General features: G+C 40.9%; 1 protein-coding gene across 4 annotated transcripts; it reads right to left on the reverse strand.

The window, feature by feature from the left end:
* Positions 1–23,109, reverse strand: sh3bp2 (SH3-domain binding protein 2). Of its 4 annotated transcripts, none has more exons than XM_037753687.1 (13): positions 22,661–23,109; positions 6,538–6,677; positions 6,302–6,404; positions 5,685–5,802; positions 5,279–5,346; positions 4,417–4,502; positions 4,248–4,325; positions 2,990–3,722; positions 2,775–2,892; positions 1,878–1,933; positions 1,513–1,588; positions 1,312–1,371; positions 1–1,158 (listed from the first exon to the last, which is right to left on the reverse strand). In XM_037753687.1, exons 2-13 carry the CDS (start codon positions 6,671–6,673, stop codon positions 979–981), a joined length of 1,812 nt encoding a protein of 603 aa, XP_037609615.1. In that variant the 5' UTR covers positions 6,674–6,677; positions 22,661–23,109; the 3' UTR covers positions 1–978. The 4 variants fall into 4 exon arrangements, with proteins under 4 accessions (XP_037609615.1, XP_037609614.1, XP_037609613.1 ...); XM_037753686.1 differs by lacking the exon at positions 22,661–23,109 and adding an exon at positions 17,235–18,199 and having other exon boundaries at positions 2,775–2,889; XM_037753685.1 differs by lacking the exon at positions 22,661–23,109 and adding an exon at positions 17,235–18,185.
* Positions 23,110–25,646: the final 2,537 nt, after the last annotated feature.

Genomic DNA, 25,646 nt, shown 5'->3' on the forward strand with positions numbered 1-25,646 from the left:
CTTTGTTTGAGGTTGTGCCAAACTAGCCGCTAGGCAGGTATTACACAATGTGTTACTTGGTGACATCACCATGTTACGGAAGATAACGCGGGGCTTCAAGCGAGGCGTTTCAGGCAGTCCAGCAACAGTGTTTCTGGGCTTTCTGGGAATTTGGGCTTTATAGCTTTGCAGAGCTTTTACATGCACAAAACTATATAACACACTTAAGGAAAAAAGCATAATAGGTCCTCTTTAATATCACAAATCTATTCATCTTTATGAGATTTAGAATAATGGCACATATCTGACATTGTAAAATTTAGATTTAGAGAAATCCTTTTCTAAAGATAACACAGATAACATGATTATACTGTATGGTTGATTCTTAATTGTCCTTTATGTGAAAAAAATAAAAATAAAACCATGTGAGCTCGACTGAGCTGTGTATTGTCATGAGTGTCGGTATGGTCTCACTGTGTCCACACCGAAAGGAACCGCAGGTAAGATTCCCAGGATCCCACATGAAGCTGGATGGATTTTTTTTGTCATTTGGTGTCACAGCGCCCCTCTGTGGACAAAATACATGACATCCATCTGACTGGCCACTCTGGCTCTTGTGCTTCATCACTATCATTTCATACCGGTTCTTCAGTTTGCATAAAGCAGCAGGAATTTATTAAGATTTCAGGTCCTTTAGAGAGTTTCCTAGAATCATAGAACAATTTTATCTTTGTCGTGACTAAAATCTTCCCTTAATAACTGACATGTATTTACAGTAACCAATGTTTTCAGTGCACCAAGGAAGTTTTGGAAGGCTTGCTGTGTTAAAATAAGAGTGTAGTTTGTCTTAAAGTACGTTAAATAATGTTCCATTAACTGTTGATTGCTAATGGGTTTTTTCTTCTGGTGTCCTAGCAGTCTGGAAAGGTTACTGTCCTTGCTGTTTAACATGAAGCGTCCACTTGCGTGAGAGGTATGATCTGTTCTAATACAGTGAGCTCATCTCCACACGTCGCTGACGGAGATGGATGTCGACAGCCCCGACTCTCCGAAGCTCTTCACGTAGGGCTTCTGCAGGCAGAGTGAGCCGTGGTGAGGAAGAGGATGGCTGTAGTAGTGTTCGATCGCAGCTGCCAGAGTGGGGAAGGTGACTTCAGAGTCCAGAAACACGCGGTCCACCTGGCAAAACACCCACAGTCAACAGGAGACTTTAAATGTGACATTGCTGTTATGCCTAATTTCTACACACAATTAATCATAACTGTATATATATATATATATATATATATATATATATAGTTAAAATCTGACAGAGAGCAGCAGGCCTCTTACCTCTTCAAACAGTCGGTAGTTTCTGGCTTTGCATATACTGATGTCCCACACCACGAGCACCTGGAAAACATGATTTTATTTATTTAATGATAAGATCTGAAGTGTTTTAACTGTGTATGAGGACAGGAAAACTTTATTATTATTATTATTATTATTATTATTATTATCATTTTGAAGTCACAGCAGCTTTTTATGTTTTACCTTTGATGTTTTGGTTCCTGAGTTTCTGATGCAGTACAGTCCGTCCTGTGGAGGGATGGGGCACTCTTTGAACAACCTGCAGGTACAAACAGCATCACAGGTTATCAATAGAGACACATCATCACACATAAGTGTGTCTCTTTTGAACTGTAGTGAACTTCTGCTACAAATAAAGAAGAATAGATGTAGCAACTACTACATAACCACTTCATGAATAAAGGAAATGAAGACAATGTCAATAAAATAATTGCTTGAAATAAAGCACCAGGGGGCAGAAATGCTCTGCAAAGTAGCAGAGCTGTGGCATGTGGAAGGAATATTTCAGTTATTATCTCTACATTACAAAAAAAGTGTATCAGTCTTACTTTTCAACGAAACTGGTTTCAGTCGTATCAATGAAGACCGAGTCTGGCAGCTGCACCTGCAAACAGAAACACCTGGTTAGACCATAGAATGTATATAAGAAGTGGACATAGTCACTGTGATGTCATCCATTGGTTTGTGGATTGCTGTTTTGAAGCCTGAAGTTCAGCATTTTAACCGTTGTCATCTTGTTTTTTTGCAACCAGAAGTGACTAAAGAGGGTGGAGCTAAGTACAACCGAACGCTGAATAAGAAATTTTTAGGCAACTAAAAAGGTTATAATTAACTTTCATGAACTGAAAACACACTGTGAGAAGGTTAAAGATGTAAGACGAAAAAAATGGACAACACCCAGACCGGACAATGCCGTGGTAGCGACCTGTAAAACACAAGGTAGCCACGCCCTAAAGCATCCCCTGCTTTATGGTCTATTTGACTCTAAATGGGACCATAATTTACTAAATGAACATCATGCTGTATTGAAGAAGACTTGAAACTAGCGATTGAGACCATAAACTCATGTTTACAATGTTTACTGAGGTAATAAATCAAGTGAGAAGTAGGCTCATGTTCTCATAGACTTCTATACAATCAGACTTCTTTTTGCAACCAGAGGAGTCGCCCCCTGCTGGCTATTAGGAAGAATGTAGGTTTAAGGCTCTTCAGCATTGGCTTCACTTTTCAGACCCAGAGGTAGCCCACTGGGCTAAACACAATGTGTTTATTGAAGCAATGATATTGGCTCTAATAAGGGTCATTAATATCTTGAGATTGAGAAATTTGCTCGGAAAAAAATCAGTACACCTGGTCTGAGATCAACATGTCAACATGACAACGTCTATACACAGTGATTAAGAGGCCTGTAGTGTCAGTTGTCTCATCACTTCAGCGTCTCTTACGTTCTCGTAGTCGTCGTCAGAATCGTCTCCTCCGCTGTGTTTGTCTCGTTTCCTCCTGAACTCTGTGGGCGTCTCGTCTCCCTGCGAGCGGAAGCTCTGGCCGTCTGGAGATGCTCTTCTGGGGAGAAAACGTGTCTTAGTGAGTTGGGTTCATCCAAATTGACTTTTTCTGTTATTTCAGAGGACATTTAAGTGTTCTGTGTTGAATGACTTACTGGATAGGGGTTCCCGGCGGCTTGGACTTGGCTGCAGGCAGCGGGGGTTTGACTGTTGGTGGTGGAGGTTTGGGTATCGCTGGCTTATTGTGTAGTTTAAGTAGAGGAGAGAGTGGAGGGTGGCCAGGCAGTGGTGGGTGACCGGGGAACGTCTTGTCGAGGGACAGGGAGTCGGACATCACAGGTCTGAGGTTGGACCCTCCACTATTATACTGAGGAGGTAGACTCGGCTTGCTGCGGTGGTTGCTTATTTGGTGTTTGAAGCCCACCGATTGGCTCCCTCCAGCATTAAGGCTGCAGTGGGCGGGACCATTTAAGACCATCATGCTCTCTAATTGGTCGCAGAAGGGCAGAGTGGCGGGGTATTGCACCGATAGGGACGGCACAGGCCTCCAGTCTCTCTTGTCGATCCCCCCCACGGATGTCGCCCTGCTCTGAAGAGTTTTCTTGGCGTTGGGGGGAGGAGTAGGCGGGGGGGTGGGGGACACGGACCTGGGTAGGTGGGGGGCGAAGGGGAGAGGAGGAGGCGGGCCTTTGTTAGGCTCCTTCAGTATGGAGGGAGGGGGGAAAGAGGGCGGAGGCTTTTTGGGGAGCTGGCTGGATGGGATTCTGTGTTGCGGTGGAATGGGAGGAGGCGGGCCTTTGTGGAAACCTGGACTGGAGTCTTGACGGAGCTGACACACTGCCGGCACCGGGGGAGGCGGGTAGGAGGGGGGCGGGCCCGTGGGTCGACCTGAAGAGGTAAAAAAACAACAGAAATCAGACTGGTTTCTTGTATTGGACAAAGATTCTTTTGTTAATGTTTGCTTCCCTATATGTTTGTCACACTTTTCACTATATGTAAAATTGTTAATACTACATACATACATAACTGCAAATTTAATGCAACTAAATACAATTAAGGCTCAAGAAGTTTCCAAATTTTATCAATTTTCACTGAAAAATGTTCAGAATGTTTATCAGAGTGTTTTTATGTGTGCATGTACACTTCTAGTTGCAGTTCCCTTTATTGTCTCCGCTTCCTTCAACCTAGTTATTTTCCTCTATTTGTCGCTTTCACATCAGCTCGTATTTCATTTCCAGGAACTCCTAGTTTACGTGATAAGTAACAAAGAAACTGCAGGGTCTCTGGATGTGACCTTTAACCTCATTATTATCAGTTCTGATGCCAGCGATGTAACAGTTGAAGTTCACTGTACTCGTAACGGACTGTATATAAGTCAGCTAGTGTGTGTGTGTGTGCTGGATGGGGCGTCACCTGTCGATGTCGGCGAACAGTCGCTGTCTGGCTTCAGATAGTCTTCCTCATCGTCATCATCATCATCCTCAACGTAATCTACACGCAGACAGAAAGAGAACCCACAGTGTTATAACACATCGGTATAACGTGTGTGTCACGTGTATGCATTCATTGAGAGGGATCTTACCATCTTCTGCGTTATGGACGGAGTGTTTAATATCCATGGGCTTCTCAATCGTGCCGTAGAAACTGTCGGCATCTGAATCTGAGTCGCTATAGCAACAAAGAAAATGTTATTATGAATACATAATATTCAGAAAAAGGTTGAAACATTGAGTTTAAGTGGATTTCATTGGCCTTAGGTTCATGAAATGTCCTAGATGGATAGCTAGGTAGCCATTAGCCATCTGTTTGCTTCTGTTTATTGCGTTGTTCCGCTTATTAATGTTTAGCTCCAACAATGAGACTCTCGTAGTCATTAATGCTGGTTAGGTTATTAGAAAATGAAAACAAATTGGCATCATATCCTACAAAAAAAAAGTTTTTCTTACGCCACTTAAACAAATTTGTATTTCTGTGAATTAGAAAAACGTTGAATAAAATGATTTTAGTTAAGGTTAGGGAGGTAAACCTGACTTTGTTTTCATATAAGTAAATCAATTTCCTATCAGGTTCCCTGAGCAACACGGTAACACTCATTATAATGAAAAGCTATTAAAGAGCTGCTAATGTGCTCAGTCCCCAATAACAGTATGTGTTCTGAATAAAGTAACTCCAGGCTGGTAGCTTGGTAATCAAAAACAAGAGGCCATTTTAATTGCCTACATAAATTATAAATTAGCCAGCAGAATTAGCTTCTGTTGGGGAAAAACTGGAGGTGCCATTAGTCTGCCGGGAAAAAGTTGCATCTGGCTGTCGCAACCTAACAATGATTAGTTTGCAAAGTTCTCAGTCAAACGTTGAAGGTGACCAAGGTCTCACTGATAAATGCACCTCCACATCCTAATTTGTGCTTTTTTCTTTATATATATTTAATTTGCTGTAGTTACCTTGGAATATGGGTCTCTTTTCTGTCGTTATAGTGATCTATCTCCCGCCGCAGCAATCGCATCCATTTCTGTAAAAGAAAAAACAATATATAGTAAAGAAGTTTGGCAGATGAGAGGCCACTATACACTCTGTGAGCCAATATATGAGCTCATATATAGCTATAAAACACTATTGGAATTCAAACCTGGTTGCTCTTCTTGATTACAATTACCTACACTTAAATTTACTATATAAGATGAACAAATTCTATGTGTGAAATGCTCTGAAAAATAGTTATATTAATATTAATATTAAAAGGCATAAAGTAGCAATTGAAAATAATTCTCACAAGGTGTCTATATATATATATATATATATATATATATATATATATATATATAAATGTGCATGTGTGGTTGAGCTCACCCTCCTCTCGTCCTCGCTGGCTGCAGAGAAAAACCACGTCCTGTGTTTCTTACTGAAGTGGACGATCTTAAAAGGAAACACATTACTGGACGTCGTCTCCTCTGCTGCTCTCATCACTCTGTGGAAGACAATACATGTGTTAAGCTCAGAAATCGTCCTACTCATGAAGGGAAACAATGGTTCCAAACAAACTGAAACATGATACAGCGTGCGTATGCGTCATTGTGCATGCTTAACTGTCGAAAAGCATCAATAAAAGGAATCCATAGTCATGGAGGCATGACATTCCAAGGAATCGGACAACTACGGTTCTCTATTCCCATCACTAGCGGTTTCCCTGCCTGCCAAAGTGGCGCATGTCCTGATGATTTCACCCTCCACTGCCAACAATTTACCCGCATCTGGCGGGTGGCGGGTGATAATTACAGACCCTGCTTGTGATACAAGTGCCTGAAACTCTGTGCACAAGTCAAGTCAATTTGATATATTTTGAATGTACTGTATGTAGGCTACACTACAGTCACAAACCAGGTGTCTCAGCATACCTTACATATAAACTGTGAGAAAACAAGATTACTGATTGAGGACTGTCAAGCAGCTGAAGAATGTTCACTGACCTGTTGTAGCCGTTGAGAGAAAACGCCCCCTGTGGTGCAGGAGAGGTACTGCTCTTAAAGTAGTACACACAGCCCTTGTGGATGATGATGTACCTCAGTGGCCCTGCAAGACAGACAACAGATATTAAGAACGTTTCCAACCATCCACCCGCGTCATGAAACTGAAAGATTGACTGAGGTGTAAAAGTTGCTGCTGGATCAATAAAGAGAAGAAACTCCTTTCATTATGAACTCACATTTCATGAGGCTGAACTGGCTGCCTCCCTTCTTGTGCAGGTATCCTGAAGTGGAAACTCCTCCTGGCATGGTGAGGAGGTTCTGAGCCCCGATGGCCCGCATTGGCACCGGCCAGCACATCTCTGGAGACGACATGGTTCTACCAGAGAGGAAAACAGAGGATATGTTGTTATTATTATTATTATATAACTGTTTGACAGATCTACCAGTGAAGACAGTCGTCTCAGGACTAGCACAAGGTCATGGAAATGTTGGACTGAATCCCAGCAACAGAAACAACAACAAAATAGACCCTGTTCTTGTTCAGACTCCTTGTGCAGAAGTTAGTTTTGCTGTACCTTAAGAATAAATACAAACGAGGTATTTGAAGATCCAGAAAGGATTTAAACCCACAACCTCTCTGTTACCAAACCTGCTTCCTAACCAGCAAGTGCTGTAACTTAAGTACGAAAGTCACGTGACAAGTAAATCAACTTTGACTTGTGGTTGACGTTAATGACATTAATGGAAGGATGCTATGAACAGTTACTTCATATCCATGTGGAGAAACAACATAATCCTCTTAAAAGTGGGACATTCTTCATTTTTCTCTCAATCTGGGAAATCTTTGTATCTTTAGAAGGTCGTCCTCTTACACCGTCAGGTGTGACCTTCTCAGGTGTTGCCTACCTCCTGTTGAGCCTCCTGCTGATGCTCTGAACGGCAGCGCTCTCCCTCAGCAGGCTGACTGTGGAGGCTAACGCCGTGGACGCTAATGCCGGCAGTAGGTCCATGACAGAGACGTTAAACAGACAGCCGACTGGAATCAAACTCCTTTTTCTTTCTGTCCTCAGTGGATTCACTGTTGTGTCTCATCAGATCCAAACTGAGAGGGATGTGTCTGTCTGGTTCTCCGACTCCTCTGATCACACTCTCTTTTCATTTCACTCTCTGATGCTTCATCAGTCTCTGCTCATCTCTCTCTCTCTCTCTCTCTCTCTCTCTCTGGTTTGTTGATTTCTATCTCTCTCGCCCTCCCTTTCACATAAACAGGCTCAAACTGAGATAGTGTAGTATTTCTACATGAACACACACACACACATTCAGTTCAGACAGGAAACACATCATGTCCTGAGTAATTTTGCTGGGTGTGTGTGTGACAGAGAGCAGCAGTCAAAATAAACATCCCAAGTGAAGTTCTTCATCCTCTAATGTGTTTGTGTGCAACTTCCAGTCTATCAACAGCATCTACTGACCTCAGAGGGTGTGTGTGTGTGTGTGTGTGTGTGTGTGTGTGTGTGTGTGTGTGTGTTTGTGTGAAGCCCAGGAATGAAGAACTACATTTCTACCAGGATTTCTTGCCAAGTCCCACTCCCTTTCACTGAGATAAAGCTGCAGGAATGGCTGTTTGTCTACTCAGTGTACTGAAATTAATCTGCCTCCTCCACCACCTGTTTCACATGTGAAGTGACCTTGACATGCAGCGTTTGGAAGGCTGACATTAGATATGATTGCACTCCATTGATTCTTCATGCCAAAGTCAATTTCTGTCATGGATAAGACCTCAGTATGTTTCAAATGAACGAGGCTGTCAAAACTTCAGAAATATACAAAAGTTGTCAGACGCAACCAGTGATTCCACTGTCAAACTGTTCTATGCATGCATCCATACCATCATAAATTCAAGATTGAATTGCATTTTCCTGATAAAGATCTGAGGAATCTGACACTCCTGTAAATAATACTGCCTGGTGTGCAAGACTGTTGTTGAATTTGTTCCATACTAGGGACTAAAAGTCATGATATCTCAACCTCTGCTGCTTCAAATTTGAGCAATCTGTCTTTTAATCAGTCTCTTGCAAGTCACCCAACTGTACTACAAGGAAGTAGAAAGGTTGTTTACTTCAATGGAATCACTCCAACCAGTGGATTTGCTTGTAAAATGCAAATCTTTCAGAGCTCCACTTTGGTTAACCTTAGCATGCAAATTTGCGCCACCAAAAGTAAACAGTTTTGACATTGTATAGCATACATCATAGTTTATTAGCTATGTTCAATCCATCCATCCACCAATTTGCTTCCGCTTTTCCGGGCCTGGGTCACGGCGCAGCAGGCTTAGCAGGGAATTCCAGACGTCCCTCACCCCAGCAACGTTTTCCAGCTCTTCCTGGGGAACCCCGAGGCGTTCCCAGGCCAGACCAGATATACAATCTCTCCAGCGTGTTCTGGGTCTAACCCGGGGCCTCTTACCAGTTGAATGTGCCTGGAAAACCTCCAAAGGTAATCATCCAGGAGGCATCCTGATGAGATGAATCCGAATCAAACCTCAGCTGACTCCTTTCGACGCGAAGGAGCAGCAGCTCTACTCCTAGCTCCCTCCGGATGTCTGAGCTCCTCACCCTATCTCTAAGGTTGAGCCCAGACACCCGCTTGTATCCCTAGATCTCATTCTTTCAGTCACTACCCAAAGCTCATGACCATAGGTGAGGGTTGGAACTTAGATCGTCCGGTAAATCGAGAGCTTTGCTTTCCGACTCAGCTCCTTCTTCACCACAACGGTCCGCTACAGCTCTCGCATAACTGCAGATGCTGCACCGAACCGCATATCCATCTTCCGCTCCATTTTTCCCTCACTCGTGAACAAGACCCTGAGAAACTTAAACTCCCTCACTTGGGGGTTTTCCGGCCTCAGACTTGAAAGTACTGACTGACTCTCATCTCCACCGCTTAGCACTCGGCTGCAAACCGCCCCAGTGCGTGTTGAAGGGCACAGTCTGAAGAAGCCAACAGAACCACATCATCTGCAAAGAGCAGAGACACAATTCTGACGTCCCCAAACCAGACATTCTCCTACCATCAACTTTTATTTAACCTCCACTGACAGAGCATTAACTGCTCCACAAAACAGGTTTGCAAACAGTTAAGAGACACAAGTCCATGGCACAAATACGTCTAGTGAATGAACTGTTTGAACTTATCGTCCGGTTAGTTACAGTAGCTAGTCGCTAACTGACAGTTGACTAGCTACTATGACTGACTAACGCCAGCATGTTGAACTTTGCAGTGCTGCTCAGAAGTGACTGGGCTTAATACTAAATCACTGGGGCACTTATATAAATCATTTGGAATCATCCTCTGGAGACCACTTATATTCACAACACATTTCAAGGCCAGTAAACAAGCAATGTCACCTTTCTTACACCCTGCTCAAAAAAATGTGTGCAGAACATTCTCCTTAAGTTACCCTGTTGGCATGAAGTGAGATGTTACGTCAGGCTTCAGGAATTAAAGAAGAAAAGAAAAAATTGGAAATATGGGGGTGTGGACAGAAGGAGGGAGTGAGAACGGAAAGCTGATAAAAAACGGAGCTGAAAGAGCAGGCAGAGACACAATAAATCAGTGGGGTGGAGCTGCTGCTTGTTGCTGACCCCTGAGTGACCTGTTGTTGGTGTGTGTGAGGACTTCAAGAAGACCTGCAAAGGCTCTCATGTGGTTTGTTTTTCCGATTGTCCGATGTAATGTTTACTGATAACCGGCAGACACAGGCCACAACACACAGATAAACTAAAGTTAACTTAACCTCATCTCAGTCTGCGCGAGGTCAACGTTCACCAGCTGCTTATCATCGATAGGAGGATTTCCTGAAGTCCTCTTTCAGCTACAGCAGAGCAACCACACAGCCAGCAGTAAAAACTGAAGCAACTCTGACTCTGCACTTTCATGTTTTCTGTAGGAAATGGCCTGAAAGTCTACGTTTCACATGACATACCAACTGCCACTTCAACTGTTTACAGTGCACACACTATCTCTAACATTTCAACTGCAATGTCAGTTTCTTTCACCGTCTACAGTTCAACTTCTTTCAGTGTTTACATAACCTTTAAATGCAAATTCCAAATGCTTTCCGTGATTACACTTTAACTGATTTCAACCTCTTTTGGCTCTTACACTTCAAACCCTTTCAGCGCTTCAACTGACACTGACACATTTTCTGCATCTGACATTTATCTGTTTTGTTTTGTATGATGTTTTTAGTCAATGTTTGAAAAGAAAAATCTGAATTAATTCAAGAATAATGTAATATTTTGAGAAACAAGTAATATTATGAGAATTAAGTTGTAATTATTATTAATTCATATTATTTATTAATAATAGTACTATATAACAATATTATTCACCATACAAATATTATTACATTTTACAAGAATATTGTTGTTTAAGTCATAATATATTTTGTGTAATATGTAATATTTGTCTGATAGTTATACTATTATAAAAACAAAGGTGTAATTTAACAACGAGGGAAATTATTTTTACAAAAAGGTAATTATCACAGAAAAAGAAAATGACGAAAAGCTGAAATTACAATTTTATTGATTTTTGTTCCTCAAAACATAAAACAGGGGCTCTGTAGCTCTGTGGCAGTTTTGTTCAAGTTTCACAATGAACACTTGGGTTAATAGAATATACATTTTTTCCCCCGATAAATATATAAAACTAACAAATACTAGAAAAAAATATAGAGAGGACAGAAAAATGGATCCTGTGAATGTGACTCTGTTTGCGTGAATGACTTGTTGTGTCAGATGGGGTCACTTCCTCCTCTCAGAGGAAATGCTGAATGAAACAGTGAAATACAAACTTTCTCAGTATGGGTTACAGGATTTCTAGGTGTTAAGGTTTTACCCAAACAATTTCCTCTCATTGCAGCATGAAGCCACCAACATGACAAGTTGCCGCATGTGAGTTATACTTTCCACAGGTCCCATTACCTCTCCTTACATCATCATGACAAGAATACTGTTAATATGCTGAGAAACTCCAACATTAAGAAATGACTCATTACACTTTGGCGCATTTACTTGTGTACACTGCTCTAAAATACAGTATGATTTGTTGATGTTGTATTTAAAGAGAATAAAAGTGTGTTGAGGCTTTGAACCCCGTCACCCCCACTATTTTTTTTTTTTTTTAAGTTCTCCATCCTGACTTGACGTTTATGAGCCAGAGATGCTAATCAGAGAGCAGCTGTTTGTCAGGAAGGGAAGCACATGCCAGACTCATTCAAACACATTTCCTCCCTGGACACACACACACACAACGTAAAACAATGTCTGGGTTTTAAAGTGGCGTTCATTTTTAAGATTGTATCTCTGTGATGTTGAATCCATTTTATGGAAAAACTATTTTAGTGGCTGTAGAGCAGATCGTCAGATCAACTACAAGTGAAATGTAACATCCTCAGAAAGAATAGAAACATGACAGCTCGTCAGGGATGACGGGGAAGCATTAGGGTGGGAACTTGACAAACATGGGAGCATAATCTTCTGGTCTTTTTAAATGCTGAAATATCTGGAGGACGGAACCTGGCAAAATAAAAAATAAATGAATAAATAAATTAATAAATGACTCAGTAAATAAATAAATAAATGCCATTAAATGTACTAATCAAAAATAATATTAAAAATAAATAATAATAATAATAATAAATAATTAATTAATTGATAAAAGTATTATTTATGTATCTTTGTATTTATTCTCTTATTTATTTACTCATCTGTTTAATTACCTCCTTTATTCATTTATTTTTATCATTGTCAAAATGTGTTTATTTATTTTATTTATTTATCAATTAATTAATTAATTTTATATTTATTTAATTATTTTTTCTATTTCTATTTTTATTTATTTTCTATTTATTTTAAATGCATGTATTTATTTATGTATTTTTTGCATTTAATCATTTCATTTATTCATTTGTTTTTGATTATGGCAGGTTCCGTCCTCCATGAAAATAAGGTGTTATCATCTGAACCAAAGAAAATCTAAAACTGACACCTTTGAGAAGACAGCAAGGAAGCTGCCAGACTACAGAAATCCGATCCTCAACTGCTGACAACATGTCCTCATCCCTAAGATCCTACAGGGGGCACTTTACAACCCACTGCTGTTATATAGTGAATAAAAGGCCTTCTGAGGAAGTATCTCTTCTGAGTTTGTAAACCTCTAATCTGAAGAGCAGGCTGACAACTATAGACTGACCAAAGAAACTGAAATTGAAACTAGTGCGGCGGTGAGATGGAAAACCCCAGATGAATGACACAGGACAATATTCCTGTTGAATTCCCCCCATGACAACATGACAGTGGCAGGAGAATAGCCTACAAGACATATAGTTAAATGACAAATGTGTAACATTTAGGCGGATTAATATGTATATTTTTTTTAGTGTTTAATCACCTGAAACGAAGAATTGTTGTGTATTCGTTAGCTTAGAATGAGTCGTTTATATCTACATAGGGAGCGAGTCCTCTGCCATGTTCAGTAGCCCAGAACAGCATTGCCTGATTGTTTGTGCAATTATTGATGGACCAAAATAAATTTAAATTGACAGGTGTTCATGCTACCTCAACATCTGTGATGGTATGACAGATGTTCAACAGCTGCCAGGTGTGTGTGTGGCTAACCAATGCCCTTTCTGTGCAGTGAACAAAGTGTGTGTTTTAGTCTCAGACCTGATCATCAAACACCCACCGCCTCCCCGAGACACACACGCAAACGCACAACCCCCCCGAGCAGGTGGGAAAGGTCATAGGTAAACCGCTGTCCGAGCTGCAAAGAAACTCCCGTCCTGCACAGGAAACAGAAACCGTCATACAGAGTAGACGTAGATGCGTTTTCTTCCTGTTCCCCTCAACGACCGACCACAACGGTTCCTCTGCTGCTGTTCAGCTGCACATTTTCACTGCCACTTTCATACGTAGGAGTGAACACATGAATAGAAACTGAGGGGTTCGTAGGTTTATCTGAGCTCTGGAGTGTTTGCTCTTACATTTTGGTTTATTTGTCCAGATGGATGATTAACTGTGAGGCTGTGACAGAATGTCTGCACACTGAGGACATTGAAGGAAAACCGCCATAAAATCAGATGAATGACTTTGAATTTAAGCGTTATTGAAAATACCATTATTGATTGTTGTTGTTGCAGGTGATCTCAGCCTGTGGTAATGAGTCAGATCATTCATAAAACAAGATTTGACTATGTGGGTTGAGAAACAGTCTCATAACATCTTTAAACAGACAGATTTCACGCTTATTTGTAGGGAGGACGGAACCTGCCAAAATAAAAAATAAATGAATAAATAAAAAAATGACTCAATAAATAAATAAATGCCATTAAATGTAGCAAAAATATAAAAAAATAAATGTAGCCATTAATGAATTGATGAAATGTGAAATAAATTGATATTCCTGTTTTAATTTGCTTATTTATTTATCTTTGTATTACGTCCCTTCTTTATTTACTCTTCTGTTTAATTTTCCCTTTTATTTATTTATGGATTAATTTGCATTATGAGGCAGAAATGCATAAAAAAATAAATAAAGAAATAAATAAGTTTGGGGAAATAAATAAAGGGTGAAATGCAAAGGGAAAATCATGCATAAATAAATAAATAAATGCATAAATACATACATTTAAAAATGAATGCAAAAATTAATTATTTAAAAATGTATCAAAATAAGTACATGAATAAATAAAAGGTCAAATTAAACAGAAGAGTAAATAAATAATGGGATTAATACAAAGATAAATAAATAAAAAAGCAAATTATCAATTAATTAATGGCTATATTTATTTTTAATATTCTTTTTGCTACATTTAATTACATATTTATTTATAAATTGAGTTATTTATTTATGCATTTATTTTTACGAGGTTACAGCCTCCATATGTTTGTGCCAGCAAAATTTTGGAAGAATCAAAACACCTCCAAAAGTTTTTTTTTCTGTTGCCCAAAATCGCGTCTCTGATGTGTAAGAAGCAATATGTTGCACGTAAATTTTGACTTGGTTTGGAAATACAATTAGTTTGCATGGTGCTGGTGCTGTTTGACTGAATGGATTCTACCTGATGAAGGTCCAAAGACCATTGATAAAGTGAGTAGGCTACAAGTGACGCACAGTGTGGGATTCTTTGGTTCCCCCTCAAAAAACAAAAACAGAACAGAAACAGAAAGTTGACTTTTACTTTACACACACAGCTGCAGCAGATGGCTTAATGTAAGCTGAAATAGTAAAACCAGGTCCTCTTTCTCTACCTGTGGCTTCTCCTACGCATCACTTCCTGTGTCCAAATATGGCAATTCCACTCCAGAGGAACTGTCACACTTCCATAACGGCTACAGGAAGGATTCCTCTCAGACTAACACACACACACTGCAAATATTCAAAAACTGTAGCGTATTTCCTTTCTGAAGTAAAAACCACAAAGATAACAAAACTACACAGGCAGTGAATTAGAGACAGAGCTATAAAGAGGTAGAGAGAGAATCAGAGGCAGGAAGAGAGAGCAAGAGCGTTGAGATTTTGCTCTGACTGCAAGCCCACCCTCCCTCCCCCCCGACACGGGGTCGACAATGAGAACACATTTCCTGTAAATGAACCTTGCTGAAGAATTACCGTGGTTGCAACTGACAGCTGACATGACTGGGGCACCATCATGGAGTGTTATCTCCACTGGAAAATAACAAAATGAGTGTGTCTCTGAGGAGAAAAACCACCTGGCAGACGTGATTTGTGACTGATGATTGCGTCAGGCTTTGTTTACATATTCAAGTGTTGAGTATAAAATAACCCCAAACTGGTGAAAACTGGATGTGTCACTTAACTATTTGCTGCATATGTAAACCAAACCCCATTTGTGGCACTTTGTACTTTACTCAGACATATGTTCTCACCTTTAGGGTCATAAAGGAGACATATCATGCTCATTTTCAGGTTCATATTTGTATTTTGGGTTTCTACTAGAACATGTTTACATGCTTTAATGTTCAAAAAACACTTTATTTTTCTCATACTGTCTGTCTGATTATACCTGTATTCACCCTCTGTCTGAAACGCTCTGTTTTAGCGCTTGTCTCTTTAAGACCCCCTCCCAAAAAGCTGAAGTGTCTGCTCTGATTGACTTTGACTTTTGATATTTGATAAAAATACAGTGTAATGAGCCTGCATGTGCAGCCCAGTCGCACAACAGTTTGTGAAATAGTCACGAAATTTAATGTATTGATTCGTTTACATAGACACAAATTTTAATTTTTTTTGTGATGTCAGCACAAAGTCAGTTCGTATGAAATCCACATAATTGTGAACCGGTACTAACTTTCGCCCAGGAGACCGGTGTTTGTGTCCCATGTGAAACCACAAGTCAAAGTTGATTTATCTGTCATGTAACTTCTGTGCTTAAGTTACGCCACTCCCAGTGCTAATTAAACCCAAACTGCGATCTTTTTCCTAAACCTAAGTAAGTAGTTTGTTGCCTAAGCCTAACCAAGTTGATCTATTCCTAAATCTAATAGTTTTATTTTGAAAAGACTGGAGCGTGTTGCTTGACTTTCTTAGGAAAACACATATAAAATACGCAGATGAAAATCGTGCCGAGCGTCACGAAAAAAAAAGGAGAAATTTGTGTGTATGTACACGAATCAAATAGATTCAATTTCATGACTATTTCACGAACTGCCGCGAGACTGTGTTGTCATGTAACCTAGGTAGGGGAGACAAATCTGAATGGCTTGTTGCATCACATATTTTCTGATCCAGACAGCCCACAAAAAACTGACTGGGTTGTCTTATTTCACAGTTCGTGGGTTGGTAGCCACTCCAGACGTGACCTACTGCACAAGCTGCTGCTTGTGTGTAATAATGTAGATTGCAATGTGGTTACATCATATTCGGCCTCTGTAATCAGGCCTCATTCAGTATAACAACCTTAAAGTTCACAGGTTTGTTTCCCTCTTACCTTCCCCTTTTTGTGTTTGTGTTGACTTTCCGCTCTGCTGCAGTAGATATTGTATCAATGGCGCCATAGCACCTAACTGTTTCCTCCATTCGCTCAATGAGGAGTTTTTTTCTTGGAACAAAGGTTGACTTAAATAAACTTGAGTTTACTTGACCATGTGCTTGTTTCTTTGCAGTGTGTTTGACTGCACAGTGACGGAGTATATAAAGTAAAGTATGTGTCGCTGCTGCTGCTGTAGGTGTTGCACTTCAGCCTGCTTCAAATGGACATTACTCAAAGTTTCACGTCCGGTGAAAGCTGTCAAAATGCCACTATTTCAGATGTGTCGTGAGAAAATGCGTACTTGTTTACTTCTGACCTCCTCACTTCCTAACTGGTTCTCAATACTGCATACTGAAAGGTTCTACGATAGAAACAGCAGCCATTAGATGAATAACTGTAGGTTAAACGCATCAGTACACAAGTAATGTAAAAAATAACTTCACTGAGACTCTCAAACTACAATTTGCAGGTTTCACACTCCAATAAACAGGCAAAGACAGGAAATCCCTCAGTTGCTTCATTGACTTCTTGTAACAGGCAAGAAACTTTACCAAATCAAACCATAACCAATACAAAGGATGTAAACCTGCAGCGGAGTGGTTTTGCAAAGCACACTTGATACCCAAGTTGATGAAAAGAACCACTAAATGCCAGAAGGTATCCAAGATACAGACAACCTACAAGATATCCCTTCACTCCTTCAAACAGGTCTTAACAGGTCACCAAACCAAGGCAGGTAAGGACAACCTCCAGACAACTTATCTGTGGACAATTCCACACATTAAGTAACAAAAAGTGGACATCAGAGACGAGACAAACATCAGAAGATGGAGCCAACAACACAAAGTCTAACGGGAGAGCGAAGTAAGAACTTACATGACATCCCTTTGTTCCCGAATACACATCCTGACGCTCGGCTTGGAGCTCCGTGCAAATGACTTCGTCTTCCTCAAGGATTGAGCGGACATGTCGGCGGACATGAAGGCGGCAGAACGACGCAAAATACCACCATACTTTTCAACCGCGTGGAGCGAACGGAGCACGGATGGAGGGCAGAATGGATAGAGATGCAGATTCAAGATTAGAGGAGTGGTTGGATTTGGAAGAACAGAGCAAGGATTCAACAAGATGGAGGAAAAGATGAATAGAGTGACTGTAAATAGAAAAAATAAACGAAAGAAATGGACGGACGGGAAGATCGAACAATCAGTCGTGTTGGTTAGGAAGTCTGTTGGAGGTCTGAACCCCTGATACTCTGCCAGCGGTTTCCTGAGGTTGGCTACTCCTCCAGACCCGGCTTGTCATTGGTCGATCGGCTGCAACATGTTGCTTCCTGCTTCCTCAGAGCTAGTATGTGATTGGCTGCCGGATACAACCCACACCACACACACACACGCGCTTCACACTCGGACACACAGGACCTGAGAAAGAGGCTGGGGGAATTTCCATCTCTTAAGACTGGAACAATACATAGGTCAAACACACACACACACATGCACGCACACATAAACATATATTGACACAGTCACAAACACGATCTAAAACGTAACTGTTCCTGTGTTGGGTCGCAGGAGAAGTTTCTATTTTGTAAAACCTGAAGTGTGTAAATGCAAGTGATCTACTGCAGACGGTCTCTAACTACTTTCCTGTGTCCTTATATGTCCTCATACACACTTTACATTATATATGTACCATATATAGATCCTGCATCCATCTTGTAGACCAGTTAACATCTTCCTATTCAGCTTAAACACATTCACTAGGGTTGTAAAATGGAAGAATCAGTTGGTATGTGAAGTATTTTCCCTACTATAAATTCCTGTTTGAAAGATTAGTTTGAATCATTTCATTAATGTCTCCTGAGGCTTGTACTACGAAGCGAGTTCAACATACTCGGGATATCTTCTCGTCTTATTAACCACCATCTAACAACCGCGATCCCGCTGAACGGTCCTACGACGGTGGTTATCAACTCGGTAAGTCAACCAAGGGTTTCTCAGTATGGCGATGTGCGTGTTCACATAAAAAAGGGGCGGGGTTTGCAGCATTTGACCAATCACAGACATGGACAAGTCTACAGACTTGCAGACAGACAGGCAGAGTGGCACATTTTACAAAGGAAGAGCGAACTATATTAGACAAATACAAAGAAGTTAAACACATAATCCAGTCTAAAATTAACACAGTTGAACACAGTTGAGGGAACACATTTCCCTCGGAGAAGTTTGACAGTGACAACAGAAGGTGCACTTTGCCAGCGAAAACATTGACAGAGGAGGAAAACAGCTAAAATGTTGGAATACACCGAATTCGATTCGAAGGACGTTAAACCCCTCAAAAGATTACCATCTCAGTTCACAGGAAGATCTGTTTAAATGTGAACTGAAGGATAGCGAGGCGAGGCTCACTCAAAGTGAAACTGAGGGGAGAGTCCTCCTCGAAATCCAAAAAAAGGACTCGCTGTCTAGTTTTCTCGATCGGCTCCGAGAACAGGAGAACAGCGACTGGAGCCAACACAGGAGGAGGAAGCCTAGAAGGAAACACCCGAGGCTCCCAAATAGCGCCCTGCTGGAGAACAACACCCAGTCAAACGTGCTGAAGTTGCTGAAGAATATCCTCCACCTGGTCCATCCAGGAAAATGTCAAGAAAGGCCATTAGAGGAGAGGAGGAGAGAAGCAGCAAGAAATCAAGAGTCTTACGAGTTTGCAGACAGCAACTCTGACACAGTTACCATCACAACTGGCCTTCTAACTTCTAACCACTGTCCTGGCTAAAACTGTGAGGTGTTACACTAAAGTTAGAATTTGAAACCAACTACAGAGCAGGTTCTTTGCTGCTGCTGCTGCTGCAGCTGCATCAACGGGTTTAAGATTAAAGGTCAACAGAGACTGTATATCTGATGGTATACAGTCCTCCGTACTCAGTAACACTTGACAGATTATGTCCACGGGTTCAGGCTGGCACCATACAGCATTAGAATGAAGCAGTTGTACGATCGTTATGCTAAAGATAGAAAAATTTAGTCTGAGGGATAGAGTTTTATCCCTGTAATTTACGTTCAATTTGAGCATCTTCACAGTGTGATTCTGCAATTTTCCTGAACACAATTATGTGATAGAAAAAGCTCACTCAGGTGGCTTTGTTTGTTAGGAGGGTATTGATGGTGAAATTGATTGAGGTGTCTTAGAAGCCTCATTGCCCCATCCAATATCGATTATCTTTGGGACATGATGCTGCTTTTTTGGTGAGTCAATTAAACAATTAAGTTCACAATCATTTGTGGATGTTGTTTGGACATTTGAATGATAGAAAGAGGAATTAACTGATAAATCTGACAAAGATATTCTTCTTTTCTTTGTGTCCGTGTGCTGACTTGACTATGTCTTGCCCCAAACTGCATGTGATCAGTGATTAGTAAAGGGGAGAGTCATGGGTACCCATAGAACCCATTTTCATTCACATATCTTGAGGTCAGAGGTCAAGAGACCTCTTCGAAAATAGCCATGCCAGTTTTTCCTTGCTAAAATGTAGCGCAAGTTTGGAGCGTTATTTAGCCTCCTTCGTGACAAGCTAGTATGAAATGGTTGCTTTATCGCGTTATCGTTGACAGCCTTAGTTTAATTAGCGGTCATCACAGGCTACATGACACACCAAAAGCAAGAAACAACGGTCTTATTGTACGCTAAATGCCTTGCACATTATCTTGTACGCCATTCATATGCCTTTTTGTGCGACGGGCTGCTAATAGAGATTGATGCCTAGCCAATCCAACAATGTTTCTATTGTGACAGTGCAGGGAATCATGGATGTTTGGAAGCTGAAGTTAAACACATGTTGGAGCATAACACCACTGAACCTCTGATTGTCATGTTAACATCTGGGAAAGATCATCTTGAGTGACTAACTTACACAGTTTAATAGTTTGATTTGCACATGGCTGACAAAAATGAACTTGGTCAACTGCAAATTTGCAGAAAGCCACTGTGATGTATTTGTGTAAGGTGGTTGACCGAGAGGAAGTTTGATCGGTAAATGCTAAAGAGGAGGCTGGTGCCCAGTGTTTGCTGCATCCTGTCTTAATCGCCCTGCTCAGCTCCAGTTAGATGTCATTACGATTGGTGCTGGAGCTGGAGGGGGTTGATCTGTCAGTCACCTATTTTTCCAAGATCAATTAAATGATTCCATATTTGAAAAATAATTGCTTTATAGCTTTTTTTTTTAATGTATGTTATGTCTGGAATGGTGATCATTCAGATCAAAAGGTGAAACAAAGCCCCAACCAGCAATTTATGACAATGTCTTGGAACCTTATATCTTTGTGAAGTAAAAAATATTAGAAAATGGAATTACATAAAAGACAAAAATGTCTTTGCAGATCCGTCAAGTGTGAAAAACATAAACATAAAGATAAACAAGTTAGTTAGTTAGTTCAGACTACAGATTCTATATATGATGTAACAATATACAGTTTGTGTGACATATGATATTTATATTAGTGAGTGGACTACTGGTTCCTGTAACAATGAGTCATCTGCCCAGTCTGACACCACAAGGCCTTGTGTTTACCATGCAACAACGACTGAGTCAGTTTACTGCCCATGCTGTAGTGACTAATATCACACTTATCTGAAATCAGTGTGACCTGGCAGTGCAGTCATTGGTGTTGCAGAGAAGGAATCGCAACTGTTTCTTCTCCTGCTGGTGTCCGTTCTCCATTCTACAGGAACAAGCCCCCAGAAAGTGCGCTGGTCGACAATCCAGACTTTCGTATTTGCCAAACGGTGGTACTGCAACTTCCGTGTCAGTCACGTGATGCCGTTGGGCCCAAAAATACTTTTTCCCATAGATTGACATTGGGAAAGAGACGTCTGTAACTCAGCGGATAATTTTTTTTGAGGTGAATCAACTTCCCAGTACAAACACTCTAATAGCCCTTATTTAAAAAATTAAGTGTTTAAAGTTGTCAAATGCACTAATAGCTGAATCCAGAGATATTTCCCTTCCTCCATTCATGTGAGTGAGACCCAGACCAAGGCTGGAGCGCAAGCCGTGACGACGGCGTGACGTCGGGACCCCATGACTGAGTCATGTGACCGAGCGGACGCTACTGTGCATGTCCCAGTTGCCCAAGATCCGTCAAGATACGGGTACTTTTCCAGACGGAAGTCGAGCCATTTAGGCTTCATGCGCCAATGAGCAACTCTCAAAGGAATGACCGGGGCCCCGCCTCCAACGCTGTAGCCAGTTCTTTTAATACATCCATGGTCTGGAAGCCACAGAGGCTAACAATTTAGCAAGCTAGCAAGCAGGTAAGATAATGCTTGGTATGCAAAAGCATAATGACAGAGGAAAAAGATGAGGCCGTTGGGAATATCAACATTTTCCTCAGACATATTGTAAAATTACAAAAAACAAAACAACAATATACGACTAAAATTACAATATGTTAACCTATTGTGCACCGAAAAAATGACCTTCCATGGCCTCCGCAGTTTCTGACTACATCAACAAACATGTCACAACTCGTAAACTCTGAGCTTTCAGAAACTTTCCACTTAAGATAAGATATTTCTTTGAGTCCCGCAGTGGGGAAATTTGCACTATTCAGCAGCAAAGGGGATAGTGCAAAAAACAAGAAGCATCAGCTAACACAGTAAAAAAGAGCTAAACAAAGTGTAACAAAATATGAAACATTTAAATAGAAGGAAGTATAAAAATAGGTGCAGTATATACCGTATTGACAATAAACAGACTATTAACAAAATTGCACAAGTGGAAAATTACAAGTTAGTGAATACCACAAGAGAGGTGCATCCATATGGACTCTACTAGTGAACACGGTAAACACGACCCCATTTGAAGGCAGCATTTGTGTTGGCATATTGTTAGCTAAAGACATCATTATGTGGGGAGGTTAAGTAAAGAGTTGTTCGGGACTGGCACACCACCGTGGAAGCTCGTGTTAACACGGTCTCAGATGCTACCATATCAAAGTTTAAAGCAACGTTAACGGCTCTGTCCTACTCTGGATGGGATTCAGAGTTTCCATACCACATTGCATAAGAGCTAAACTGGTTGCGTAGCTTTTCTCTCTGATTCATGAATTGGTCCATTAAAACCAACAAAAACAGAAAATGAACTCAGCATATAAACCACAAAAAGGTTATCTGAATGGCATGTCTGTAGAGAGCAAGCTAAACACAACAAGTGCTTAAACAAACCCAGCAGCAATCCATTCAAATAGAAAATAAAAGCGCACATCTTGGATAAAGTCTTGTTAAAATGTTTTAATTAAACTCACCCATGGAGTGCTGCGTCAGCTGTGTAGCTCCTCTGTCTGTCATCAGTGGTTTGAGCCCTGCATTGCTCTGCTTCAGCCCAGTTAAGTTCACTTCCTGGCCTGCCGCTTCAGAGCTACTGCATAAAGTGTCATGACACCCTCCCTTCAACCACAAGAGAAACTGGCTGCAGCGCTCATACAAACACAGACAGGCAGACACACAAACCAGTAAGCCAATATAAAGACAAGAAACATGGCCGAACAGCACTCCTTAGCTGCATTAACCGTTTTATGGTGTTACATTAACCTTAATTTGCCGCATTTTGGTAGTTGGGTTGCTTGAATCCTCACCAGAAATCACAATATCGTGAGACCATTATGTATGAGTGTATCAAGTTTCACTGGCTGTATGACTTCAGCCAGATCATCATGACTTCCCCTTTACAGTGTAGACGGACCACTCCTTCTAACATCTGGTCAGCAATTATGTGATAAACAAACACACACACACAATAGTTAACCTGTAGCCTATTTAACTAAGTGTGGTTTGCGGTGACTAATAAGAGTCTGAATACCCTCCAGGTAGTGTTTATTACATCCAAGTGTTGGAGAGAATGAGCATGTTGTTGTGGATGTGTTGCTATAGCTCAGTGCTACAGGGTTAACACATTATTGTAGGCCAACCCAGACGTTAGAATTGCACGGGTTCCCTCGACAAAAAGTAAAAAACTTGCACGTATTTGGCCACTGTTGTTGTTACCATATATTAGACCAGCACATACAGGTACTTCGATAAAAAATGTCAAGGCCGCGCCCTCTTTTGGGGGATAGAAAACCGAAGATCTCATAGACTTCAATGCAATTTGACGTATGTTTGGATTCAGTCACAGCCGTCACGCTGTCGTCACGGCTTACTAACTCCGCGTCACATGAACGGAGGACGGGAAATAACTCTGGGTTTGGCTATTAGTGCATTTTACAACTTTAAGGAGCTAACGATTTAAATAAGGGCTATTCAAGTGTTCGTACTGGAAAGTTGATTCACCTTCAAAAAAAAAAATATCCACAGAGTTACAGACGTCTCTTCCTCGATGTAAGTCTATAGGAAAAAGTATTTTTGGGCCCAATGGCATCGGAAGTTGTAGTACCACCGGCTCTCTTCCTGGGGGGCCTGTATGTGACGAGTTGGGATGAGAACGTGTTGATGGGTCTGTCCGCGGAGTCTGAGCCGAAGGAGTTTCCGGTGAACCTGCATGATTTTGTCTGATTTTGCGCGGAGTATAACCCGGTGGCACTGATGATAGGCATTAAGAATTAAAAAAATATACAGTCTCGTTGGTGATCTCATTTGCTTATCATATAGAGTCATCAGTATGAAATTGAAACTGTTTCATAACCACTTAAAAGTTCCGCATAGTAACTTGAACCAGTTGCGTCGACCATGAATCCGGCTTTAGGCCTGCTTTCAGCAATCATCTCTACTGTCTCATGTATTGTCAACAGATTTTTGTTTATCTAAAAGGCAGACTGCTCATCCTGCAGTAGCATTTATGGGGTATTATTTTTGTCACTCTAGAATTTGAACATCAGTCATTCGACAGGAAGAGTATATTTACTGCGGCTCTTCTTTGTCAGAGCACAGGGAGTAATCACACCGTCTCTGTGACTGTATGGCAGCTACAGTGAATGAAACCGAACCCTCCTCCACCGCAGCTCGTCTGCCTGCAGCGTCTGTGTAGTCTGGATCACTTTGCCACAAGATAAACAAATCCATCTTCTAAAACACTGCATCTTGGTGCTGAGATTTAAACAAAAAGTAAAACTAGTAATATTTACCTCTCTCTCTCTCTTACACACACACAATCCTAACTGTTATGAAGCTGAAATGAGAGTTTTAAATACCTTTGCTTTGGATGAGCAAACATGTGGTGATACAGACTTGCTGTGTTTAAACTCCTGCCTTCTGTAGCTGCTTGGTTTTAACAGAAAGCCAGAGACTTTTAGAGAAAACCATAGACACGCCCATGAATACAGCCTGGTGACCACAGCCGTTTCAGAAATGTTGGGGCAATAAAGAGAGGACAAAAATGGATAAAAGTAAGAGCAAAGTACACCTCAAAATCTTATTCATGATCTCACCTGCAGATACCTGTCACAAATATGTTCTGGTTGGGCTTATCTTGTTTTCTTTGTGGGAGAATATCAACAATTCTGCACTACTGACAATCCCTATGAAATGCTGTGGTTTTAGACCGGTTTAATTTTCGTTCCTCCATTTCAAAAATAGCATCCAGCTACACAACAGAACCAGCCTGAGTAACCAGAGTAGACACAGCACATGGAATTACAACCAGTTATTATATTTCCTATAGCTCTGCAGTGATATCTGCCATTCCATTCCACTGTATGAACCTCACTTCGTCAGAACTAAAGTGGTAACCCACAAGCCTCTCAGTTTTATTTAGTTTCCCCGTCTTTCGTGCAGAGCTCTCTCTGCTGTGGCAATGAGCCTTGATGGGAAAGCAAGAAAGAGCGCACACTTGGGCCGACTTTCTACCTCACTAAGGGAAATTCCAAATATGCAGACTATACCTACTGTTTTTGCAGGGTTATTAATAATTTTCAAAGTTTTTTTTTGGAAGGTGTGCATTGTTTTGTGCATGTGTTTCATTGTGAAACTGATAGCAGTGACTATGTTTACATGCACACTAATATTCCATTATTACTCAGAATTTGATGACACATGTGGGATATGCCGATATTATTCAAGTTTGAGGAGCAGTCTTTGGACATGTATACAGCGCATTCGGAATATACGTCTCTATTGGGGTTTTAACGGCAGTTTGCGACACACAACCCCACCGCATCTTGACTGTTTACGGCCATCTCTGTGCGTTGTACACATGGATGTATAAAGAGAACTGGATACAGCGTTGGAGGCGGGCTCCCGTTCATTCCTACGAGAGTTGCTCAGTGGTGCATGAAGCCAAAATGGCTCGACTGCCGA

Source organism: Sebastes umbrosus, chromosome 19, assembly GCF_015220745.1.
Source record: "Sebastes umbrosus isolate fSebUmb1 chromosome 19, fSebUmb1.pri, whole genome shotgun sequence".
In the NCBI taxonomy this organism is placed as follows: Eukaryota; Metazoa; Chordata; class Actinopteri; order Perciformes; family Sebastidae; genus Sebastes; species Sebastes umbrosus.